The following is a 19,748-nucleotide window of genomic DNA, read 5'->3' as shown; positions in this document are numbered from 1 at the left end:
TAAATGGGTCGAATTTGAAAATTTGTCCTAAGAATAACTTACTAGGTAAGGTTGTGAGGCAAAATTCATCACTTGATCGTCTTACAAAAATCTGCCTAAGAGAATATAGTTGACTATTAAGCCTACATATAGGAAACATTAGATATTAAACTTTTTAAATTTTGTGCTCGCTCAAACATTTGATATGTAGATCAATTTATGAAAAGAAAAAAGAGTTAAATGATAACACCAGGTTGAGAAAAAGCCTTCAGAGTACCATCCTTATCTTGCCTCCCCTGGTAAGCATCCTTAAATAAGAGCAACCTAACTGTATCCACAAATCCCTTGTATGCAGACCTGTACAGTGAAAATGCATGTTTAAGACAAATGTACACATTACGCAATAAGTTCTATTACTGTCACAGTTGAGGCTTCTACTGTTAAAGAGACCTGAGAGCGCATTGCATTTCAAGAAGAAACAATAAAACCAGGATATGAATATAAACAAACAACACTCCATGCAGTTTCACCTTATTTTATGGACAAGGCTAGTCCTCAATGGCCTACTAATCACATGTCAAAACCCTTTTTTTGATTGAAGGCCCAGCGCTCAAGAGGCACAATGACAATACTCTAAACATAACAACCGAAAACATAAACTATGAAAAAGCAATGGCTATGTTATCCCCTCCACTCTGTCTCCTAAACAAAATTGCGCCCCTTCCCTTACTCTACAATTTCATTTTCGATTCAGCTTCCATGATTTAGTTAGTTTGGAGGCATAATTGATTGATACCCGAGAAAGGCCTACAGCCAAGAGATCATCAGTCTTTTATAGCATATTAGTACAGCATTGGATATGTATATACCACACAGTAAAGCTCCAAATCCAACTCCTTGTCACATTCTGTGAAGAAGTGGGAACATCTTCCTTTTTAGTTGTAGTTGCCATTAAGCAAGAGGCTAAAGTGCCAGGAAATATAGCGAGCCAAGAACATAATTTCCCATTATTAAGCGCAACAGAGAGGGACGCAAAAAAATTCCTCTGTTGACCCCTTTGCAGTGACAACAAAGACAAATTTCCCCAACAGCAGCAATATGTGGATGGACGTTGGCTCAAAGCTAGAGTTCCTAGACTTTGTGCCTTTACTCCATGGTAAAGACAAATACAATTGATGAGAATCAGCAATCATGACAATCAGCACCTACAGAGTTGACAACTTTGATATTGGCCAAAATTGCACAGTGGTCCTTGTATTTACCATGATTTTGACAGGACCAGCACGATTACCAATAGTTATACTGCAGCATATCCAGGAAAGTGCAATCACGATTAGGCACGTTTCCTTCCATGTGAAACCCTTCTTACTTATCTACTGCCAAATCACTAATTATTATGCTGGTCCTTGTAGCAGCCTAGTTGTCCTGATGGATGGGCATAAACGGATTGAACTTTGAGATAGTGCCTCCATTTCCCTGACATGGAGTTAAGGCTGTTTTAATGTTCCTACTTTTCTATACAAAAAAGGAGTTGAAAAGCAGATCCAACACATGGACTTGGGTTCAAACAAGGCTAGTGAGGTGGCAGTTGTTAATACATTGTAGTGCAACTATACAGTAGATCTCACACATTGACCAATGAAAAACAGAGGAAATATTTCATTACAGTGTGAAAGTAATAAAATAGATGACAACTCTCTGACAGGCCCCAACTTTAGAAGGCAAATAAATTAAGTGCAAATGGATATAGATGGTTAACAGTAGCTACTTGAAGCTAAACAACAGGCCTTTTTTGTTTACCTTGATGGTTAGATTTTAAACTTAATAAATTAGAATAAAAAAAAGAATGAAGTGGTTCCACAGTGCTTATTGACCTTTTCAATGCAGTATGCTTTGATTTATTGTTGATATACTAATATTACATGGATGGTGTTTTAGCTTACATTTCCTATAAAAGATAAGCAATTAAAACAAAAACGAAAAAAAGCAGGTTGCCTATTGCAGTCATACAACCTAAGAAAAGAAGACAAGCACAACCTATCAGCCACATGAAGTTCATGCACACCTTTTCTGATCATTCCTTAGTCAAAATACTGAAAAGATTATAGACTAGTTATTTAAAAAGAAACATCCACTTTTTAATATCAATGAACAAGGGACTCATACCAATGTAATGGACTCCTTCCATCAGTATCAGATGCATCAAAATCTGCACCATGCTTCGCCATGATATGATACAAGAATCCTGTTTGTCCATATTGTGCTGCAATATGGACCGCCTATGAAAGAGTAACCATGAATCAACACAAAAAATTCAAATAGTCCATTGAACATAGTTCATGAATAGTACATACATTGCACACATTAACAAGCAATGGAACTTCCAGCATGCTTATTAAAAAATATAAGCAAAAATGTTAAACGTCAATACTATGGTTTATTCACATAAATATTAGGCAAGTCAAGTTAGTACAAAAGAAACCCAGTTAATAGCCCTAGAGTGGAGAAGTTCCAACTACTTCCTCAGTTCCCCCTTAATAATTGCTAGATACATGTTGGTCTTTGTAAAATAGAAATTAAGCGGCCGCTGCTAATTTAAACAAGCAACCCCACTTCCCCATAAGCACATAAAATGATAATATATAACTTGATCATCTCCCCAGGTTCCTGATAGATATTGTAGACTTTGAATCCAGACAAGAGAGGTTAAGCCATGATCAAGATGTGGCAAAGGAAAACATAGGAAGCACTTGAATTAAAAAAAAAAGCTTGCTGAAATTGAGCTTTGTGTAGTGATATGTTCAATGAAAGCATGAGTATGGAACAAATTTGTATTTTAATAAGATCTATTTTGACCATATCGATAATTAAGATTTGGTCATTTAATTTTCGTAAATGATAGTTCATGGAAAATAAGCTTGTTCGAAATTATATTATATAGCAGATGTTATGTTTCAATAGTAGAGGTGCTTATTACATAATGATAGGTTAAGTTGGTAGTCATGTACGCTTCTATACACATTAGGGTAGGGTATGGATCCATCCCAACACTTCCAGGAGAAAGAAGAGGCACAAAAAAGACAAGGACAAGAAAAGAACGTGACAATAAAATAACCTGAGGAAAAGATAAATATTTTCTTACTAATTTCTTTAGTGAGGTGACCTTATCTTATGAGGAGATGAAAGCATAGCCAGAGTCATATGAGAAAGTTGGAGATTTTGGGTTCAGTAAACTAAACATGCCATTGAACCTTAGTACTTGAAACTTTTGGGTTGGAGGTGAATGGTTTTATTCAATGTTAAAAAAGATAATAGATTAGTGATGTATCCTCGGCAAAAACAATTTGAACGGCATGAATTATAAATCTCGGGTAACTATTAAAACATTTTAATCATCTCATTTAACTAATTATATCTTACACACTGAAGGGAAAATGGCTTAGACTGAGTGAAGGCATGGCAACTTGTAAGCAAACTATGCGCTAATTTTAGCAAACGTTAACAAGGAAGCAAAGGTTAGTGCTTTTAAGGATGCAAACGAGAGTCCTTTCAGTTTAACAGCTGCTGATACAGGGTGAAGGGGTGGGGGTGAGAACCGTGAAAAAAAGTTCTTTTCAAATAAAGAAGGTCCTTCTAACTATATTGGGTTCTGGTACAAGCAACAAAAAATTTTGCTTACAAGTTCTTTGCATTATACTTTAATTGGTGAATAGTAAAAGTAGATTCTGGGTTTGAATTGTCGTTAATATTAATTTTAAACAAATTACCATAATGATACCCAAGATTTGCATGTTTTCACAATTGGGAATTAATATTTTTCCTTATTGCTTATGGTACCTCCAAATGGAATCCTGCTAATAGGTTAATGAGCATGTAAATTGGAATAATTTATCATTGCTCATGATAATTATTCTTTATATTTATATCCATAATTTACTTATAGCTGTATACTCTCTCTTTTCTTTAACACTTCTAACTCTTCAGAGAGATCTCAGAGAGGACTGGTTGGTAAGAAGAGTCAGTGACATAAAATGTTAGATATGGATGTAAAAGATGGTTAGGATTAGAGAGAAATCTCTAAACCGTACTCTTCTTTTACCGTGTAAAGTATCTTTCTAAACATTATTCCCATTCTAATCTTTTGTCTTTAACTTCTCTCACACACCTCCCTAACTTCTTCTTCTCTCTAACTTATATTATCTCTAAATTGTTTCTCTCTCTATTTCCCTACTTTTGTCTAAGTCTGTCTAACACACTTTAATCCCCAATCTTGTTTTTATTACTAATTTTGTTATCTCTATGAACTCTGTCTCCCTAAAGTGTTGTGAGCAAGCAGGTTAGAAAGCAACGTAAATTAAATAAAAAAAAGAAATCAAAGAAGAAAGTAGGTTACAGAAAAGAAAGATAGGGAGAGACATATGATAAAGATAGAAGGTGGATTAAATGGTTAAAGGTTTAGAGACTAAAACAAGGTTAGAAGAAGACACAAGATAATTCTTCTCCAACTTTTGAGGGAAGTTAACTAAGTCCTAATTCATGACTAATTATGAGACATAACTTTTTCATAATTGGTTGCAATGATGGGTTCTAAATGTCTAAAAAAATCAGTTACCCCAGCATAAGTAAAAAAATCAGTTACCCCAGCATAAGACTACGGCAAGGTTTTCCTTAAATAAATTACATGTCACATGACCTTACTCTAACAGAAACTAACCGTCGTAACAAAATATGAGTCTTGGGTACCCAAAGTGATCACGTACCAATTGTTAAAAATATGCAAACTTCAAGAAGCTCACGTACCATCACTGAAATTTTCCGTAAAGTTTTATGTGTTCATTTATCTTATGAAAGTGTGTTTGCAAGTCTAAAGTCAACCTTGATTTAAACAGATTAACAAACATGATTGTAACCGACAACATCACTTGCAAATCATTAACTAACAAATTAAGGCTCCATAGAGGAATAACAGGGTATAAAGACTTTAATTCTTCCTAAACAAGCCAAACATGCCAAATACTTGGTACAATTATGTTGCTACCTGCTTATATCCAAAATCTTGGTTATAGGTGACCTGCTTGAAATCTTCTTTTTCTCTCCTTAACAGAAAACTTCTCTTAATTCCCTAAAGAAAACCACACCCAGACAGCAGAGATATAAAATATCATTATAACCATTTCATGTTATGCCGGGAAGGCGTAAATTTTTAACACCAGAAAAAGGGTATAATCTTAGAGTTCCTAATGGTAACTTAACTACTTCTTTTTGCTTTTCACATATACCACTTGCAAACAAAAATCTAACAAATTGTTGTCCTTGTACATTATATTCTACAAACTGCGCTGAGACAATCCAATACTTTGTATGCACGTCAATTTAGAAATTTTAAGCAAGCTCATCCAATATTCAGTATCATCATTCATGATAATCAAGCAATAACTCACCATAATATAGTGTTGTTTCTTACCATCATTCCCCCATTCCTTTTTAAGTGAAAAAAAGTACAATAATTCACTAACCTACCATAAAAAATGTCCATGTTTAATATATTAAATTACAATTTTGATCAGAAAATTACCCGATAACCATTCAAATCAGCAGCCTCCAACCGGGCTCCGTTCTGCAGCAAAACATCTGCAGCTGCAGTCGCCCCTCGAACTGCGGCCCAGTGAAGAGCAGTCTGCTGAGAGCCATCAACTGCATTTACATTTCCCCCATGCTGCACAAACCAAAAATGGGGGGTAAAAAACTCTCAGTCAGACTCCCAACATATTGGGACCAAAAGCTCAAGAATTAGGAAACCAAACTTACTTCAATTACGTAATAAGCGATATCAGTATAATTATTGAGCGCCGCCCACTGCAAAAGGGTAGTAGCCATTAGCATCGGGCTTAGAGACGGGGTGCCCTTCCTTCTCAACGAACCACCGGAGCTTTTCGAGGTCGCCATAGGCCGAAGCTGAGTACACGTCGACGACTACATCGTTGAGGCCAGGGCTCGGGTTAGGGTTTCCGTTCTCTTGGGGTTTGGATTCGGGGGCGGCTTCGGTCTCCAGATTGGTGGACGCCATGATGGAGGAGCGGACGAAGATTGGGGCAGAAATCTATGTTAGCCTTAGGGCTTATTTATTTATTTATTTATTTATATTTTTTGAATTGTGTTTGATTGACGAATTTGTCGTCTCTAATGAATGAGGGACGACGGTCGTCGACGGCTGCTGTAACGAGGCTTCGAAGAAAGTGATGGGGAGTCGAAGTTGGGAGCACGGCAAGATATGGTGAACCGCAGGAGCGGAATTACTCACGGGGGCACCGCCGTTATTTATTTTAGGGGCTGTTTGTTTGCCTAAAGGGCTTGTTTGGATTGAGGGGATGAGGGTGAAGGAAAGTTAGGGAACTATTCACCTCCATTCATCTTGTTTGGGAATACTTAGGAGGTGAAGTTAATTCACTCTAGTTCCCCTTGGTTCATCCCCTAATAGTGTAAAAATTGTTACCCCAAATTGGGGTGTAATCAAGGTGAAGTGAACTCCCTTCCCTTCCCTTCCCTTCTCTTCACTCAGTTTCCCTTAACTTTCATTCACCCATACAAATCCAAACAGGCCCTAAAAAAAGAGGGAAATCAAAGAAAAGAAAACTTATTTCTAAGAATAATAGCTTTTGGGATTGTTTGGTTGGCTAAAAAAAGAAGGAAATCAAAAAAATGGAGATGAGATGAGATGAGTTGTCACTTTATTATAGGATGATGTGAGTGATTTTTTAAGAAAACTTGTTTTGATGTTGTTTGGTTGGCGGAAAAAATAAGAAAATGAATTATAAGAAACCTATTTCTTGTATTAGGTTGTTTTCTTTTGTTTGGTTATTTCTTAAAAATAAGAAAATAGATGAGATGAGATGAGTTGTCATTATATTATTGGATGATATGACCCACACTTAAAGAAATTGTTTTCCTAGCTTTTTGGGAGGAAAACAAAGAAATGAAATGTTAATGAGATGAGATGAGTTGTCACAATCTTATTGGATGATGTGAGTGATTTTTAAATATGAGATGAGATGAGTTGAGTGATGTTGTGGATGAAAATAATATTTTATTAGATGTGGTGGATGTGATGGATGAGTTGTTGGATGAAAATAATATTTTATTAGATGTGGTGGATGAGTTGTTGGATAAAAATAATATTTTATTAGATGTTGTGGGTGAGTTTTAGGGATGGAAATATGTGAAATTGTACTTTTTGAGATTTCTTGGTTTTCATTTCTATTTTTTGGTTTCTTAGGAAATAACCAAACAGGCCCTTAACGGACAAATTTTGTAAACAATCATTTTTTGGACTTTTAATCCCAAAAAAAGAAAGCCCTGATTTGCACTTAATTATAAAAACCGACCTGGTTTCAGCCTCAGCGCTGAAACCAGGTTGGTTTTTGAAAAAAAACTTACGACATTTCACGGGACTTCAAGTCCCGTAAATATTTTTGAATGTGCAAACAAAATTTGTAAAAACTTCACGGGACTTGAAGTCTCGTGAAGTTTGAGGTTGATTTTTTCAGAGAATCGACTCTCTAGAAAATCTACCCTGTAACTCCACGGGACTTGACTTCAAGTCCCGTGGAGTTGCGCACTATAAAACCGCAACGCAGCTCCCTTCCCCATTTCCCCTGAAACCCGACATTCCCTCTCTCCCAAAACCCTAACCTCACCCGACCCTCTCTCTCTCCCAAAAACCCTAGCTCCGTCCATCCTCACCCGACCCCCTCACCTCCCTACACCGGCGCCGCCCCCACCACCGACCATCACCGTCGTCGTCGCCGTCGCCGCCGTTGATCACTGGAATTAGGGCATCGTCAAAAAATTAAGGTAAATTTAAAAAAAATCTATTTTAATTTTATATATATTCTCTCAATGTCTTGGTGATTACTTGTAAGAAATTAGCTTTTAAAATAAATTTGGAAGTATTTTGGGCATTTTGCGAAGAAAAATTAAACAATATTGTATATGAGGTTAGAGGGGAAAATATCAAAATTTGTAACCGTGAAGTTAATATTAAGGCTTGACATTTGGTTAAAATTTCTAATATTAAAATTAGGTTAAAATTTCTCAATATCTTGGTTAACATTTTGATTAAAAATTCTAGTATCGGTCTAAGAGATTCACTATGTAAAATTATGAGTTTCAAATATTAATATTGAATTTTTTACTCCTCAGAGGTAACAATGAACGATCGAGTCCTAGTTCTTTGTTCATATGATGGGAAGATTAACTATCTCCAAGATAATATGCCCGTTTATGAAGGATGTGTGACGAAGCCCTTGTTTATATCAAAGTCGTGTACTTTTGATGAATTAGTTAATGAATTACACAAACCTGTATTAACCAACTCACGTGAGTATCAACTCAATGTTATTTGTAATTATCCTGTTGGGGGGAATAGAACAAGCGGCATTCAAATATCAAGTGACTATGATATGGGTCTCATTGCAGTCTTATACGACGAGAAGCGTTCGGTGGAATTGTTTATTGAAAAACATCAGAGGAATTTGGGCAAATCGGTGAATCACGACGGAATGTATTCCCACATGTTAGAGGACCTTAAAGTTGACTCTGTCAGTTTTTTATCTCTGCAACAGGATGAAGGCTGGACACAATCACAATACATGAGCGGTTCTTTGTTTGTGGGCATGTCAAATGCTTTCGATACTAACACGTCCCATCAAGATTATAATGCAAGTGTCGAATCCGAGGATGGTGATGAAGAGGACGGCTTACGAATTAATAGCATGATATTGATAGATCACGATAAAGGGGACAACCAACATATTGACAGATGTTATACTAATAATGAGTACGTCGTGTTAGAGGATCCGCTGCCCGATGAACTTCAAGGAAAAGAATGGATTGATAACTCCATGATGGAAAGAATTCCTATCGGAACTAATATCGTTGATGACACACAAGGCGAGAACTTCTCATTCATGAAAGGGGATCTATTTGAAAGTAAGGAGAAATTGATCCATACGCTTCGCTTGTATGCCATTGCAAAAAATGTCAAGTTTAGGCCAATAAAAAATAACACAACAAGCTATAATGTGGTTTGTTTTTATCGCGAAGATGATGAAGACAAAGATAACGGTGGACACCACGACGGGAATGCGAAATGTTCTTGGAAGCTAAATTCATGCTCGGGTGTAAGAGTTGGCGGGCAATTTAAAATTACGGTTTACAACGGACTCCACACATGTAGCAATCCTCGATTAGAGATGAATAACAAGCATGTGTCCTCTTCTTTTATATATCAATTGATTTTACCACATCTAAGGGAGGATCTTGATCTAAGGCCAAAAGATATATGTATTCTAGTGCATACTGTGTGCAGCTTGGATGTATCATACATCAAGTGTTGGAATGCTAGGAGGAAGGCGATGATAAAATATTCGGGGATTGCGACAAATCTTATGAGATTTTACCACATTATCTCGAAGCACTCAAAAGAGAAAATCCGGAGACTATTTATGAATTATCATCAGAACCTGTTGATGGCAGAGAACATCGGTTCACAAGTGTATTTTGGGCATTTGGGCCTTGTATTGAGGGTTTCAGATATTATCGTCCTATTCTTAGTATCAATGGCACCCATTTGTACGGTAAGTACAAAGGCATTTTTCTTGTTACAACCAGAGTTAACGCAGATGACAGATTATTTCCTTTGGCGTTTGCAGTAGTTGATGTTGAAAACACAGTGAATTGGGCTTGGTTTTTTGCATGCATTAGATATCATATTCCTGGTGTGGGGGCGCGGACGATTACATTCATATCAGACAGGATGAAAGGAATTCCAAGAGCACTCCAACAACACTTTCCGTCACCACATGCATATCGTTATTGCATGCGATATATTAGGGATAACTTCAAGAAGAAGCATGAAAACGGGCAGGTTCAAGATCTTCTTTGGAAAGCCGGTTGTGCAACAGAAAAATTAGTCTATGATTAAATACGAGAGAGGATTAAGTTCATTTCGCGAGCTGCAGATGAATGGATTGAAACTAGTTTGGGACAAAACAATGTTGATAAGTGGGCTTTATGTGAAGATGACGGGAAACAATTCTGTATGATGACTACAAACACTTCTGAGAGTTTCAATAGTGTGCTTAGGAGAGCACGCAGTATGCCAATATAGTCACTAGTTGCTAAAACATTTTATAGACTTAATAACTTCTTTTTCCGACATTGCATACTTGGTGAAAATATCCATTCAGAGTTCACGCCGAAGGTTGAAGAACTGTTAGCGGCTCGAATTATGCAAGCTCGGTCATTTCATATCGTAAGATACAGTTTTAATGAATGGGAGGTCATTGAGAGTATATCACATAGAGAAAGTCGCTCTTACAAAGTCAATATACTAGTGGATCGCACATGTACGTGCACTTGCAATGTACCATAACTATAATGGCTTTCTTGTTCACATGTTGTCACGGCTTGCTCTAATCTACAGGGTGGTGCAAGGGTTTCACATTACGAATTCTCCGGAAATTGTTATTCAACTTACAACTATCAACAAAAGTACAAAGAGTGTTTTCTCCACCATATGATAGTCGTCATTGGGCACAAGACGGGCCACGAATATTACCTCCTTTGGTGAAAAGATTAGCGGGACGCCCTCATTCCGTACGAATTAGAAATAGTATGGATGAAGGTCGTGAAGAAATTAGGAGGAAAAATAAGTATAGTAGATGTAATCAGCTGGGTCACAACAAAAATAGTTGTCCAGCTAGGAGTATGCATTGATTTTGTAATGTTAATGTTAATGTTCCCGTATGACATTCGTATTTGTAATTTGTAGTGTTTTGTACTATGTTTGGGATCTACTTTTAATGTATGATTTCTAATTAATCCTTGCGACATATTATGAATTTGTAATATTTTAATCTCAGCTATATCTATTATGGACCCGAATCCTGTACATTGTGACATTTTGTACCTCCAGGAGAGTCATTGTTCGCATCATATTGGCACGAGACAGGTAAAAATGTATTTGTAATATATATTCCTATTTTCGGTACTAATAATAAATTTTCTCAACATACTTAATCCTTTCAGAAATTTTTTTTTCAAAAACCGACCTGGTTTTAGCACTGAGGCTGAAACCAGGTTGGTTTTTGTAATTAAGTGCAAATTAGGGTTTTTTTGGGATTAAAAGTTCAAAAGGGACTGTTTACAAAATTTGTCCTTATTTTAACATTAGCTTCTCTTTCCGTATGAACGAAATCTACAAAACCTCGAGCAACAACTTAGTATCCTCAACATTATGTCCGAGCAGGTCCAAGGCATAAGAATCCATCTGCAAGGCCGTACCAGCTACTGAACTATCGAATTCAACTTTAATACATCTGAAGCCTTCCTCACGAGCAAATTACATGCCTCTTTTAATAGCTTTCATCAACTCATAAATAATTGGGTCAAGCAGTTGTTAAAAGTATTGAGAAATCGCTTTTAATACAACTCTATGACTATCTCTAATCACCACTCCAATGGTAGATGACCCAAGGCTAGGATTACATGCAGCATCACAATTAACTTTTGCTAGCTCACTATCACGCTGATTTCACGCATAAGCAGATAAATCCCAATTACCCATTTTTCATCAGAAGGTTTGGATTACCTTTTTAAATTTTGTCGTGTAAACAAGACACAATTTGATTGGGATTTATCTGCTTATGCGTGAAATCAGCGTGATAGTGAGCTAGCAAAAGTTAATTGTGATGCTGCTTGTAATCCTAGCCTCGGGTCATCTACCATTGGAGTGGTGATTAGAGACAGTCATAGAGTTGTATTAAAAGCGATTTCTCAATACTTTTAACAACTGTTTGACCCAATTATTTATGAGTTGATGAAAGCTATTAAAAGAGGTATGTAATTTGCTCGTGAGGAAGGCTTCAGATGTATTACATGCAGATGACCCGAGGCTAGGATTACATGCAGCATCATAATTAACTTTTGCTAGCTCACTATCACGCTGATTTCACGCATAAGCTGATAAATCCCAATTACCCAATTAACTTTTGCTAGCTCACTATCTCTGCTTTCAATTACCCATTTTTCTTCATTGTAGAACCTACAACCTTTTGATTTTTTTAAATACCCTATGAATCTACACTTCAATTTCTATAGTCCAACTTATCTCAAACTTGATTTGGGATGAGAACATGACCTATACATCCGCATTTTTTGAGATGACTCGGATCTTCTTTCCTCCCATTTCATGACTCATAAGGTATAGATGCAACTGACTTAGTAGAAATTCTATTTAAAATATAGTTTGCAGTTAATAATGCTTCTCCCTAAAATTTCTTAGAGAGACCTGAATGAGACAACATGCATTTAACTACATTCATCCATGTTCTATTCTTTTTCTTAACTACACCATTCGGCGTATACGACATTGTTGTATCCTTTTAATCCATGTTGAACAGAATAACTCTCAAATTCTTGGGGTTATATTCGCTACATCTATCAGTTCTCAATATTTTAAACTCTTTCTTATATCTCTTAAAGCATTCAAAAGCTTCTAATTTTCTAGAGATAAGATAGACATGTGCAAACTTAGAATAATCATCTATGAAGATAATAAAATATTCTTAACTACCGTGAGTTCTAACATTTAGGGGGATACAAATATCTGAATGTATCAACCCTAAAAGTTTATCGACTTTTTGTCTGTAAATAAAAGGTTTTCTGATCATTTTATCAGTTAGACAATGTTCACATAATAGCAACTAAACTAAACATTAGACAGTCCAAGCAACAAGTTCATTTTGGTAATCTGATTCATTTTTGAAATACTAGCATGCCCTTTTCTAGAATGCTATAATTCAGACTCTAAAGTATAACATGACAAGTAATTAAAAAAAAAGTTTCTATTACCAAAATTAATACTAGCTGCGTGGCGAGCCTCGTGAGCTTCTTTGATAATGAGCTTCGTCTTTACTGACGAGCCTTAAGTCTGATGACAAACTTTGTTTTCACTGATGAACTTCACCTCCCATGATGAACTCCGAACCTCGTATCCAATGACGAGCTTCATATTTGACAGCTAGAGTCCAACTCATGTCTAATGACGAGCTTTGAACCCTGTATCTACTAGTGAACCTTAAACCTCGTATCCAATGACGAGCTTCGAACCCTATATCTACTAGTGAACCTTGAACCTCGTATCCAATGACGAGCTTCGAGTCTTGTATTCACTAGCGAACCTCGAACCTTATGTCCAATGACGAGCTCCGATTCTCGTAGATTCTCTTCGTTCAATAATGAACTTTATCCTTCGATGTTGAGTTCTGCTGCATGGCGACTCTCATTCTCGAGGTTGATCTTTTCTAAACAACGAACCTCGTTTCTGATTAAAAAGGGGTTCGTCTCCCTGACCCTTCTTTTCACCTTTCAAATTTTAGTATTTTTTAATGCCTACAAAACCCCCTTCAAAGTTTTCGGACTTGAATCGGGTCGTATGTAGTCTGAAATACTTTGAATAGGTATCTCGAACCTGAGGAGTTTATTTCACGAACCTGGTTTTGTCATGAACCTCGTGTTTGTGAAAGTTACTTTGAGGTTCGTCCTGTAGTCTGCCCCTTTATACGAGCCTTGTCAGAATAACCATCGTCTGACAACTAACCCCTCGTAGCTTCGTCAGCATCACTGCTATGTGCCTTTCCAAGATCTAGCGAATGGTTGCCAGCTGGTGATTGGAAATCCCCGTGAATCCCGTCCGTAGATCTTGTTGGGGAGAGATCTCATCAAACGACCTTAACTGAAGATCGCGACCCTTGATTCGACCTTTTTCCCGCCCCTATAAATAGGGTATCACAATTGAGAAGTCTTTTCTTCTCTCTTCGTCATTTGGATATCTGAACTCCTTCTCTTCTCAAAATTCCGATCTTTCTTTCTTCGCAAGCTCTTCAAGCGAAAGCAATGGCCCCTAAGACCGTTGTAGACCGAAGCAAGAGTAAGGGTAAGAAGGTTGCTGGCTCTTCACACGAACCTAGTGCTCTACCCACTTTTTCAGGTAATAGATCTTAAATGTATGATTTGCGTTCTGAGGGATATCAACCCTGTCTATTTTAGACTTGGGTTTCTTGAGGAATGATGAACAGTTCCTTCCAGACTCATCATAAAGATGACGTCTTTGACTAGATGAGGCTCGTCATTGATGATTCTCATCTCTATGACTTGTTTCGTCTTTCGATGAGCCTTATTCGCAAGTTGCACTTCACATGTCCAACGTTGTTGGCTATTTTGACGAGGGTTACCCTCTAGAATTGTTAAACAAAATTCATTTATATGATGAGCTTTGTCTTTTCATCGATCACGTTCGTTGGATTGGCGAATTTTGTCTCCGGATGATGAACTTCGTGTTCTCCAACGAACCTCGCTGAACTAATGAACCTCGTTATCCCTGTCGAGGTTCATTATTCCAACGAATTTTGACGTTCGTTACCAGAGTAACCTTCGTATTATTTGGCCGTGACTACTGCTTGAGACTAATATTGTTTGTCTTTTTGTGCAGTCACATATCCTTCTACTCTACTTCCCCAACATGGTGATCTCGGAGCGGATGATACTCAAACATCTGCAATTCATCCTCGTTACTATGCCCTTGAGAGCATTCCTTTGTTCGGAGAACAGGGGCTAGAAGAAGTGGATCTTCTTTCTGACCCTTCAATTTCCACATTTAGGCGTATGATCACTGATGCTCCCTTAGAGTCTATCAATCGTGAACCTATTGTGAAGCCTGTTCTCTTGTTCGGAGACTCTTCGGAGGATCCTGACTTGCTAGATATCGGGACATATGAATGGCTTAGAACTATAAACGGACGAAACTTGTTCTTGCCTCGGATGGAGCGTGATGTTTCTCTTACTGCTTTGAAGATTGTCTCGGCTCCCAGGAGAATGGACTGGGATTTAAGCCCGGTACAAGATGGGGTCATATGTGGTCACTTTTCTCGTAGCGGCACCAAGATAGATAGTGGTGGTCGTTACATCACCGGATTGTACCCTGGGCTTTTCCAAAAAGAACTCCTGATTGGTGAGACTGCTGAAGAGGCTAACACTTTTGGTCGTGCATTCTTTAGGAGAAATGGTCAATTCCCTGCTAAGGACTTTAGAACTCCATGCTGGTCTTATTGGAGTCCTACACAATGGTGGCCTCGTATCACTGAATACATTTTGCAGGAAAACTAGGAAGACCTGCAAAAGTTTGGTCTTTATGTGCCCATCAGAGCGACACAATTCGGGTTGATCAATAACTCCCACCAGTTCTTTGGTATTTTGGAGTTGTATAACCCTACAACCCGTACTTTCTTTACTCCTGATGGAGAGATAGGGATTGCTCTTCACGAGATGGAAGAAGTCTCCGGGCTGCCAAACATGAATTATCCGTATGAGGAGTATATCCCAGGTCAACGGGAGTTAGTTGCTCTAGAGAAGGAGCAACCCCAAATAGTAGAGACTTTCTGGGAGTTAATGTGTCATTACAACATTTGTATGAATGTGGAAGGACGGCTCAATAAGAAGGGTGAGAGACTCCTTAGCCATAGCATCTGGGCTCGATATCTCTTCAAGAACTTGGAGCATAAAAATGACCCCGTGGTTCCCTTGGGTCCTTGTGACCTAAGTAAATTATCACGACGGGTACTTACTTATCCTCCCATGCATCGGGTATCGGATTCAGATGAACAAGGTTACCCTGTTGGTACCACCTTTGAGAGTTACTTCTTTCAGGTGGAGAGCCTATTTCTTCCAAGACTTTGTTGGTAGGGTATCTTATGCTATGGCTCCATCAAGTCGTCGTTGTTTCTAGAAGTTTCGACTCGTTGCCAATGGAGGTGGTGTTCCCTACCGTATGTTTAGTGCACAGTCGTTCTTATGCCCTTCTCCCTGCCATGTTCGCCTACATTCATTATGTATTACGGAGCTTATGTTACCAATTTTGTCGAGGTAACGAGAACCCAAAGGTTGGCTTGCCATACACTTATTTCATGGCATTGGTTGTTCTACATTGTCCAACCCTTATGGGTACACTTTCTGCTCGTAGAGAGGGTGAAGTCATTCCCTTCATTCAGAGGTTGGAGAATTTACATTGGGAGCACCATTACTTGGCCTTGGTGAGGCGCATTCTCCGCGACCACAAGAGATGGGAATTCAATCGATGCTTTCCTTATTTCCCCAGAACCAGTTACGGACAGGCCCTTGTGGATGCATCCAATGGTCGGGGCTATTCTTCTCTATCGCTTGGCTGCTTCATGTGGCTTATGACCATTCGCCCTAGGTATCATATTTATCGCTTCGGCCCAGTGTGCGTGTTGGAGCCTTACTTGCCTTGTTGCTTCGCTCGCCAATTCGGCTACACCCAGTTGTACGTTGGTAATCCTAATACTCAACTAATATCTGAGGGTTGTAGCTTAATCATTGGGGCCAGAGCTTGGTATTAGACCATTGTCGGTGGCACAGGTGCTCGTTTCTTGCTTCCATAAAAAAATCCACAGCTTCGGACCATAATTGCTTATTGCAAGTGGCATTGCATAGCAAACGCAGTGATTCCCAACTTTAACGTAAATTCATCGGGGTTGCGTTACATCCAGCGCCGATATAGATCCGGGAATGCTTCTAGGTGAAGCCGTATACCAGGGCTCAAAGAGTTCCTGCATGCTGAAGAGAGTGCTGGGGTAGAGGAAACCACTCCTCCTAGCCCTCATGAGAGTTAGGAAGAGATAGATGTGGCTCTAAATGAGAGTGTATCTCATAAATCTCCTCATGTTGACGAGTACGGGAGCCACATGCCTGCTGCTTCCGATATTGGAGACACTCTCAGAGATGGAGCAAATCTTGGTGGATTTGAGGATTTTGCATCCATGGATGAGCCTTGCGAGTCTGCTCCACGTGGGTCTACTGCTGAAGGCTCTCATCGACAATCCCCAGTTCTCGAAAAACCACATCCTGACCAAGGGATTACCGGTATGCCAGATTTGACTAGTCTTAATTTTGACTTGTTTCCCTTTGATACTTCTTATTCAGAACAAACTGCAGAAGAAGAGGCCCCCAGACAAGTGGGGGAAAAGTCTAAGGAAATCGGGTGAATGCGCAAGTCTAAACGCGTCGCCAAAAAACCAAGGCATAATGTTTCTCCGCCCATGACTCCTTTGATAGAGTCACTCAATGTTGAGATGGATTCGGAGCTTGAGGATGAGATTCCTTTAGCTCGACTCCGCTCTGGACTTCGTTCGGCGCCGAGTACTCACATCGAAGATGCTACTGCTGATCCTGGTAAGATAGGTGTATAGTCATTTACCTTTCTGGATTTCTAAGATACTAACGACTTTATTCGACGAGCTTAGTTGTTTCCACAAATTCCACTGCCTTTACCGATGCAGGTATTAAGGCGAGATTGGCTTTTGATGACCCGACTAAAAGTAGGGTACCTCCAAGTTCAGCTATGGAATCAGGCCCAGCTGATAATCCGACTGTTAACCCTGAAGAAGCTGAGGGAGATGAATCTGCTCCAACCACCATAGCTAAAGCTAAAGCCACTATGGATACAAGTGTTGTGTCTACCAGTTCCATTACGACGACCGAGACTTGTGTCGTACCAAGTACCACAGTCGCTGCTGCTCCTACCACTACTGCAATGGTTGCTACAACTACTGACGCTCCCACCGTGTGCCATGCGCCGCCAGTCTTCATAGCAGCTAGAGTTTCTTCTGCCGCTTCTCATGCCCCACCGTGTGCCATGCGCCGCCAGTCTTCATAGCAGCTAGAGTTTCTTCTGCCGCTTCTCATGCAACGGTGTCCTCTAGTAGCACACATGGTTCTCCTCCATCTTCGGCGATAAATTTTGCCGTATCAAAAATATCGGAGAACTTTCTCAACATTCTGAGAGAATCCTCCATTCAGGTTTTGGATCATGGAGGGAATTTTGCAGACGTTAAAGAGGTGCTGGTGCCCTTCTTAGACTTGATGAAGAGTTTGACCTCTGACCTTGTAGTATTACCGTATTGGTTGCACCTGACCAAGGTTGAAGATCTTTTCAATCAATGGAAAAATCGTCGGTCTCGATCTCTTTATCCTTTGGCTGAAGAACGGGCTATGCAAACTATGTGGCAAAGGGATGAATCCTTATTTGAACTTAACCATCAATTGCTTGAGACTAAGCAACGGATTAAGGAGTTCAAAGAGATCGAAGAGAATTTGTCCCGAGAGGGTAGAAAGGTTGCAAATGCTGAACTTCAAAAGTAACGTAAGGTCGACCATCTTCAAGCTCAAATCAAGGCTCTTCAGGCCCAACTGGCAGAGGCTGAAGCTGAATTGATAGGCATGACGGATATGAAGCAGACATTGGCTTCAAAACAAATGCAACATCAACCCTTGCTTCAAGCTGAAATTGATCGAATGGAGCAGCTAGAAAAAGCTGTAAACGACATGAGCGTCTATTCCGATGAGGAGCTGCGTAGACATGTTTTGGTTGATGTTGAGGCAGAAAACCAGGAATCCATAGCTAAGCTCACTGAGGAAATTCGTCAGATTGCTGCATCAATTTTGCTCCATTTTTTTATCGGACTTTTGTAACCCTTTTCTTCACATATTTTTTTTATAAGTAAAATTTTGGACGTCTTTGTTCACTAACTCTACTTTGCACCTCAATGCGTAATCTAATGCCAAAGTTCACGAACTTCGTTGTTTTATGATTTACGATTTGAAGTACGAACCTTGTTACTTTGATACGAGGTTGGATTCGAATTCCAATTCGTAACAAAGTTTTAATCTCATTTAGTTAATTCTCAGTGTTTGAACCCAATTATCAGAATGACCTTCGTGGAAGACGAGGTTCAAATCCGATTTCAATAGAGTTCTTAATATTTGAGTAAAATTCAAGGAACGACCATCGTTGAAGATGAGGTTCGGATCCAATTTTGCTCGAGTATAGCTAGAGGAACGACCTTCGTCGAAGAAGAGGTTCAGATCCAATTTTGCTCAAGTCTCAATACTCGAGTTGGCTAGAGGAACGACCTTCATCGAAGACGAAGTTTGGATTCCAAATTTGCTCAAGTTTCCACACTTGAGTATAATTACAGGAACGACCTTCGTCAAGGATGAAGTTTGGATCCCAAATTCGATCAAGTTTCAATACTTGAGTATAATTAAAGGAACGCCCTTCGTCGAGGACGAGGTTCGGATCCCAAATTCGATCAAGTTTCAACACTTGAGTCCAATAGAGGGATGACCTTCGTCGAGGACGAGGTTCGAATCCACATTCAATCGAGTTTCAATACTTAAATCCAGTTTGAAACAGCGATCCTCGTTATTCTTGACTTAGGAACGAGAATAAATCTCGTTGAACGACGTGGCAACTTTCAACAGTTCCAAGACTGTTGATCCACAAGAATCCATCGTTTCATGTCGTCAACGTTAAGTCTTGAGTACTTAATGCGTCGTTTTGAGCCACGTTTTCTTTGGCATTAATTATGAACGCAATTGATTGCGCCGCTTCGTTCTCAGTACCTTTTGGTGATTCAGTGCTTAGGGATTCGTGTAACGCATCCCAGCCACTTGGTTGGCTCTTTCGCCTATAAATAGGCAGTCGCTTTTCGAGAGGATCCATCTTCCTCTTCTGTGCCTTGTTTCCAAAACGATTCAGAGGAAACAAACCACTTTAAGACTTCCACCTTTGCTTCCTATTAGACTCCAAGCTCCGATGATCGTTGCCGGTAAGGTAGGCAAAGTTGATGACT

The 19,748-nt window shown here is 39.0% G+C and overlaps 1 protein-coding gene across 1 annotated transcript in view; it reads right to left on the bottom strand.

The window, feature by feature from the left end:
• The window catches only part of LOC109834291 (probable protein S-acyltransferase 23), a 29,416-nt gene extending 23,118 nt beyond the window's left edge, over positions 1-6,298 (bottom strand). Inside the window, 5 exon segments of the mRNA XM_020402274.1 lie at positions 257-336; positions 2,146-2,258; positions 5,555-5,695; positions 5,788-5,844; positions 5,846-6,298. Of these exon segments, the coding sequence (XP_020257863.1) occupies positions 257-336; positions 2,146-2,258; positions 5,555-5,695; positions 5,788-5,844; positions 5,846-6,046 (592 nt within the window). The 5' untranslated portion in view covers positions 6,047-6,298.

This window comes from Asparagus officinalis, chromosome 3 (assembly GCF_001876935.1).
Source record: "Asparagus officinalis chromosome 3, Aspof.V1, whole genome shotgun sequence".
Taxonomy (NCBI): Eukaryota; Viridiplantae; Streptophyta; class Magnoliopsida; order Asparagales; family Asparagaceae; genus Asparagus; species Asparagus officinalis.
The sequence above is the reverse complement of the archived record's forward strand: the minus strand, read 5'-3'. Positions and strand labels throughout refer to the sequence as shown.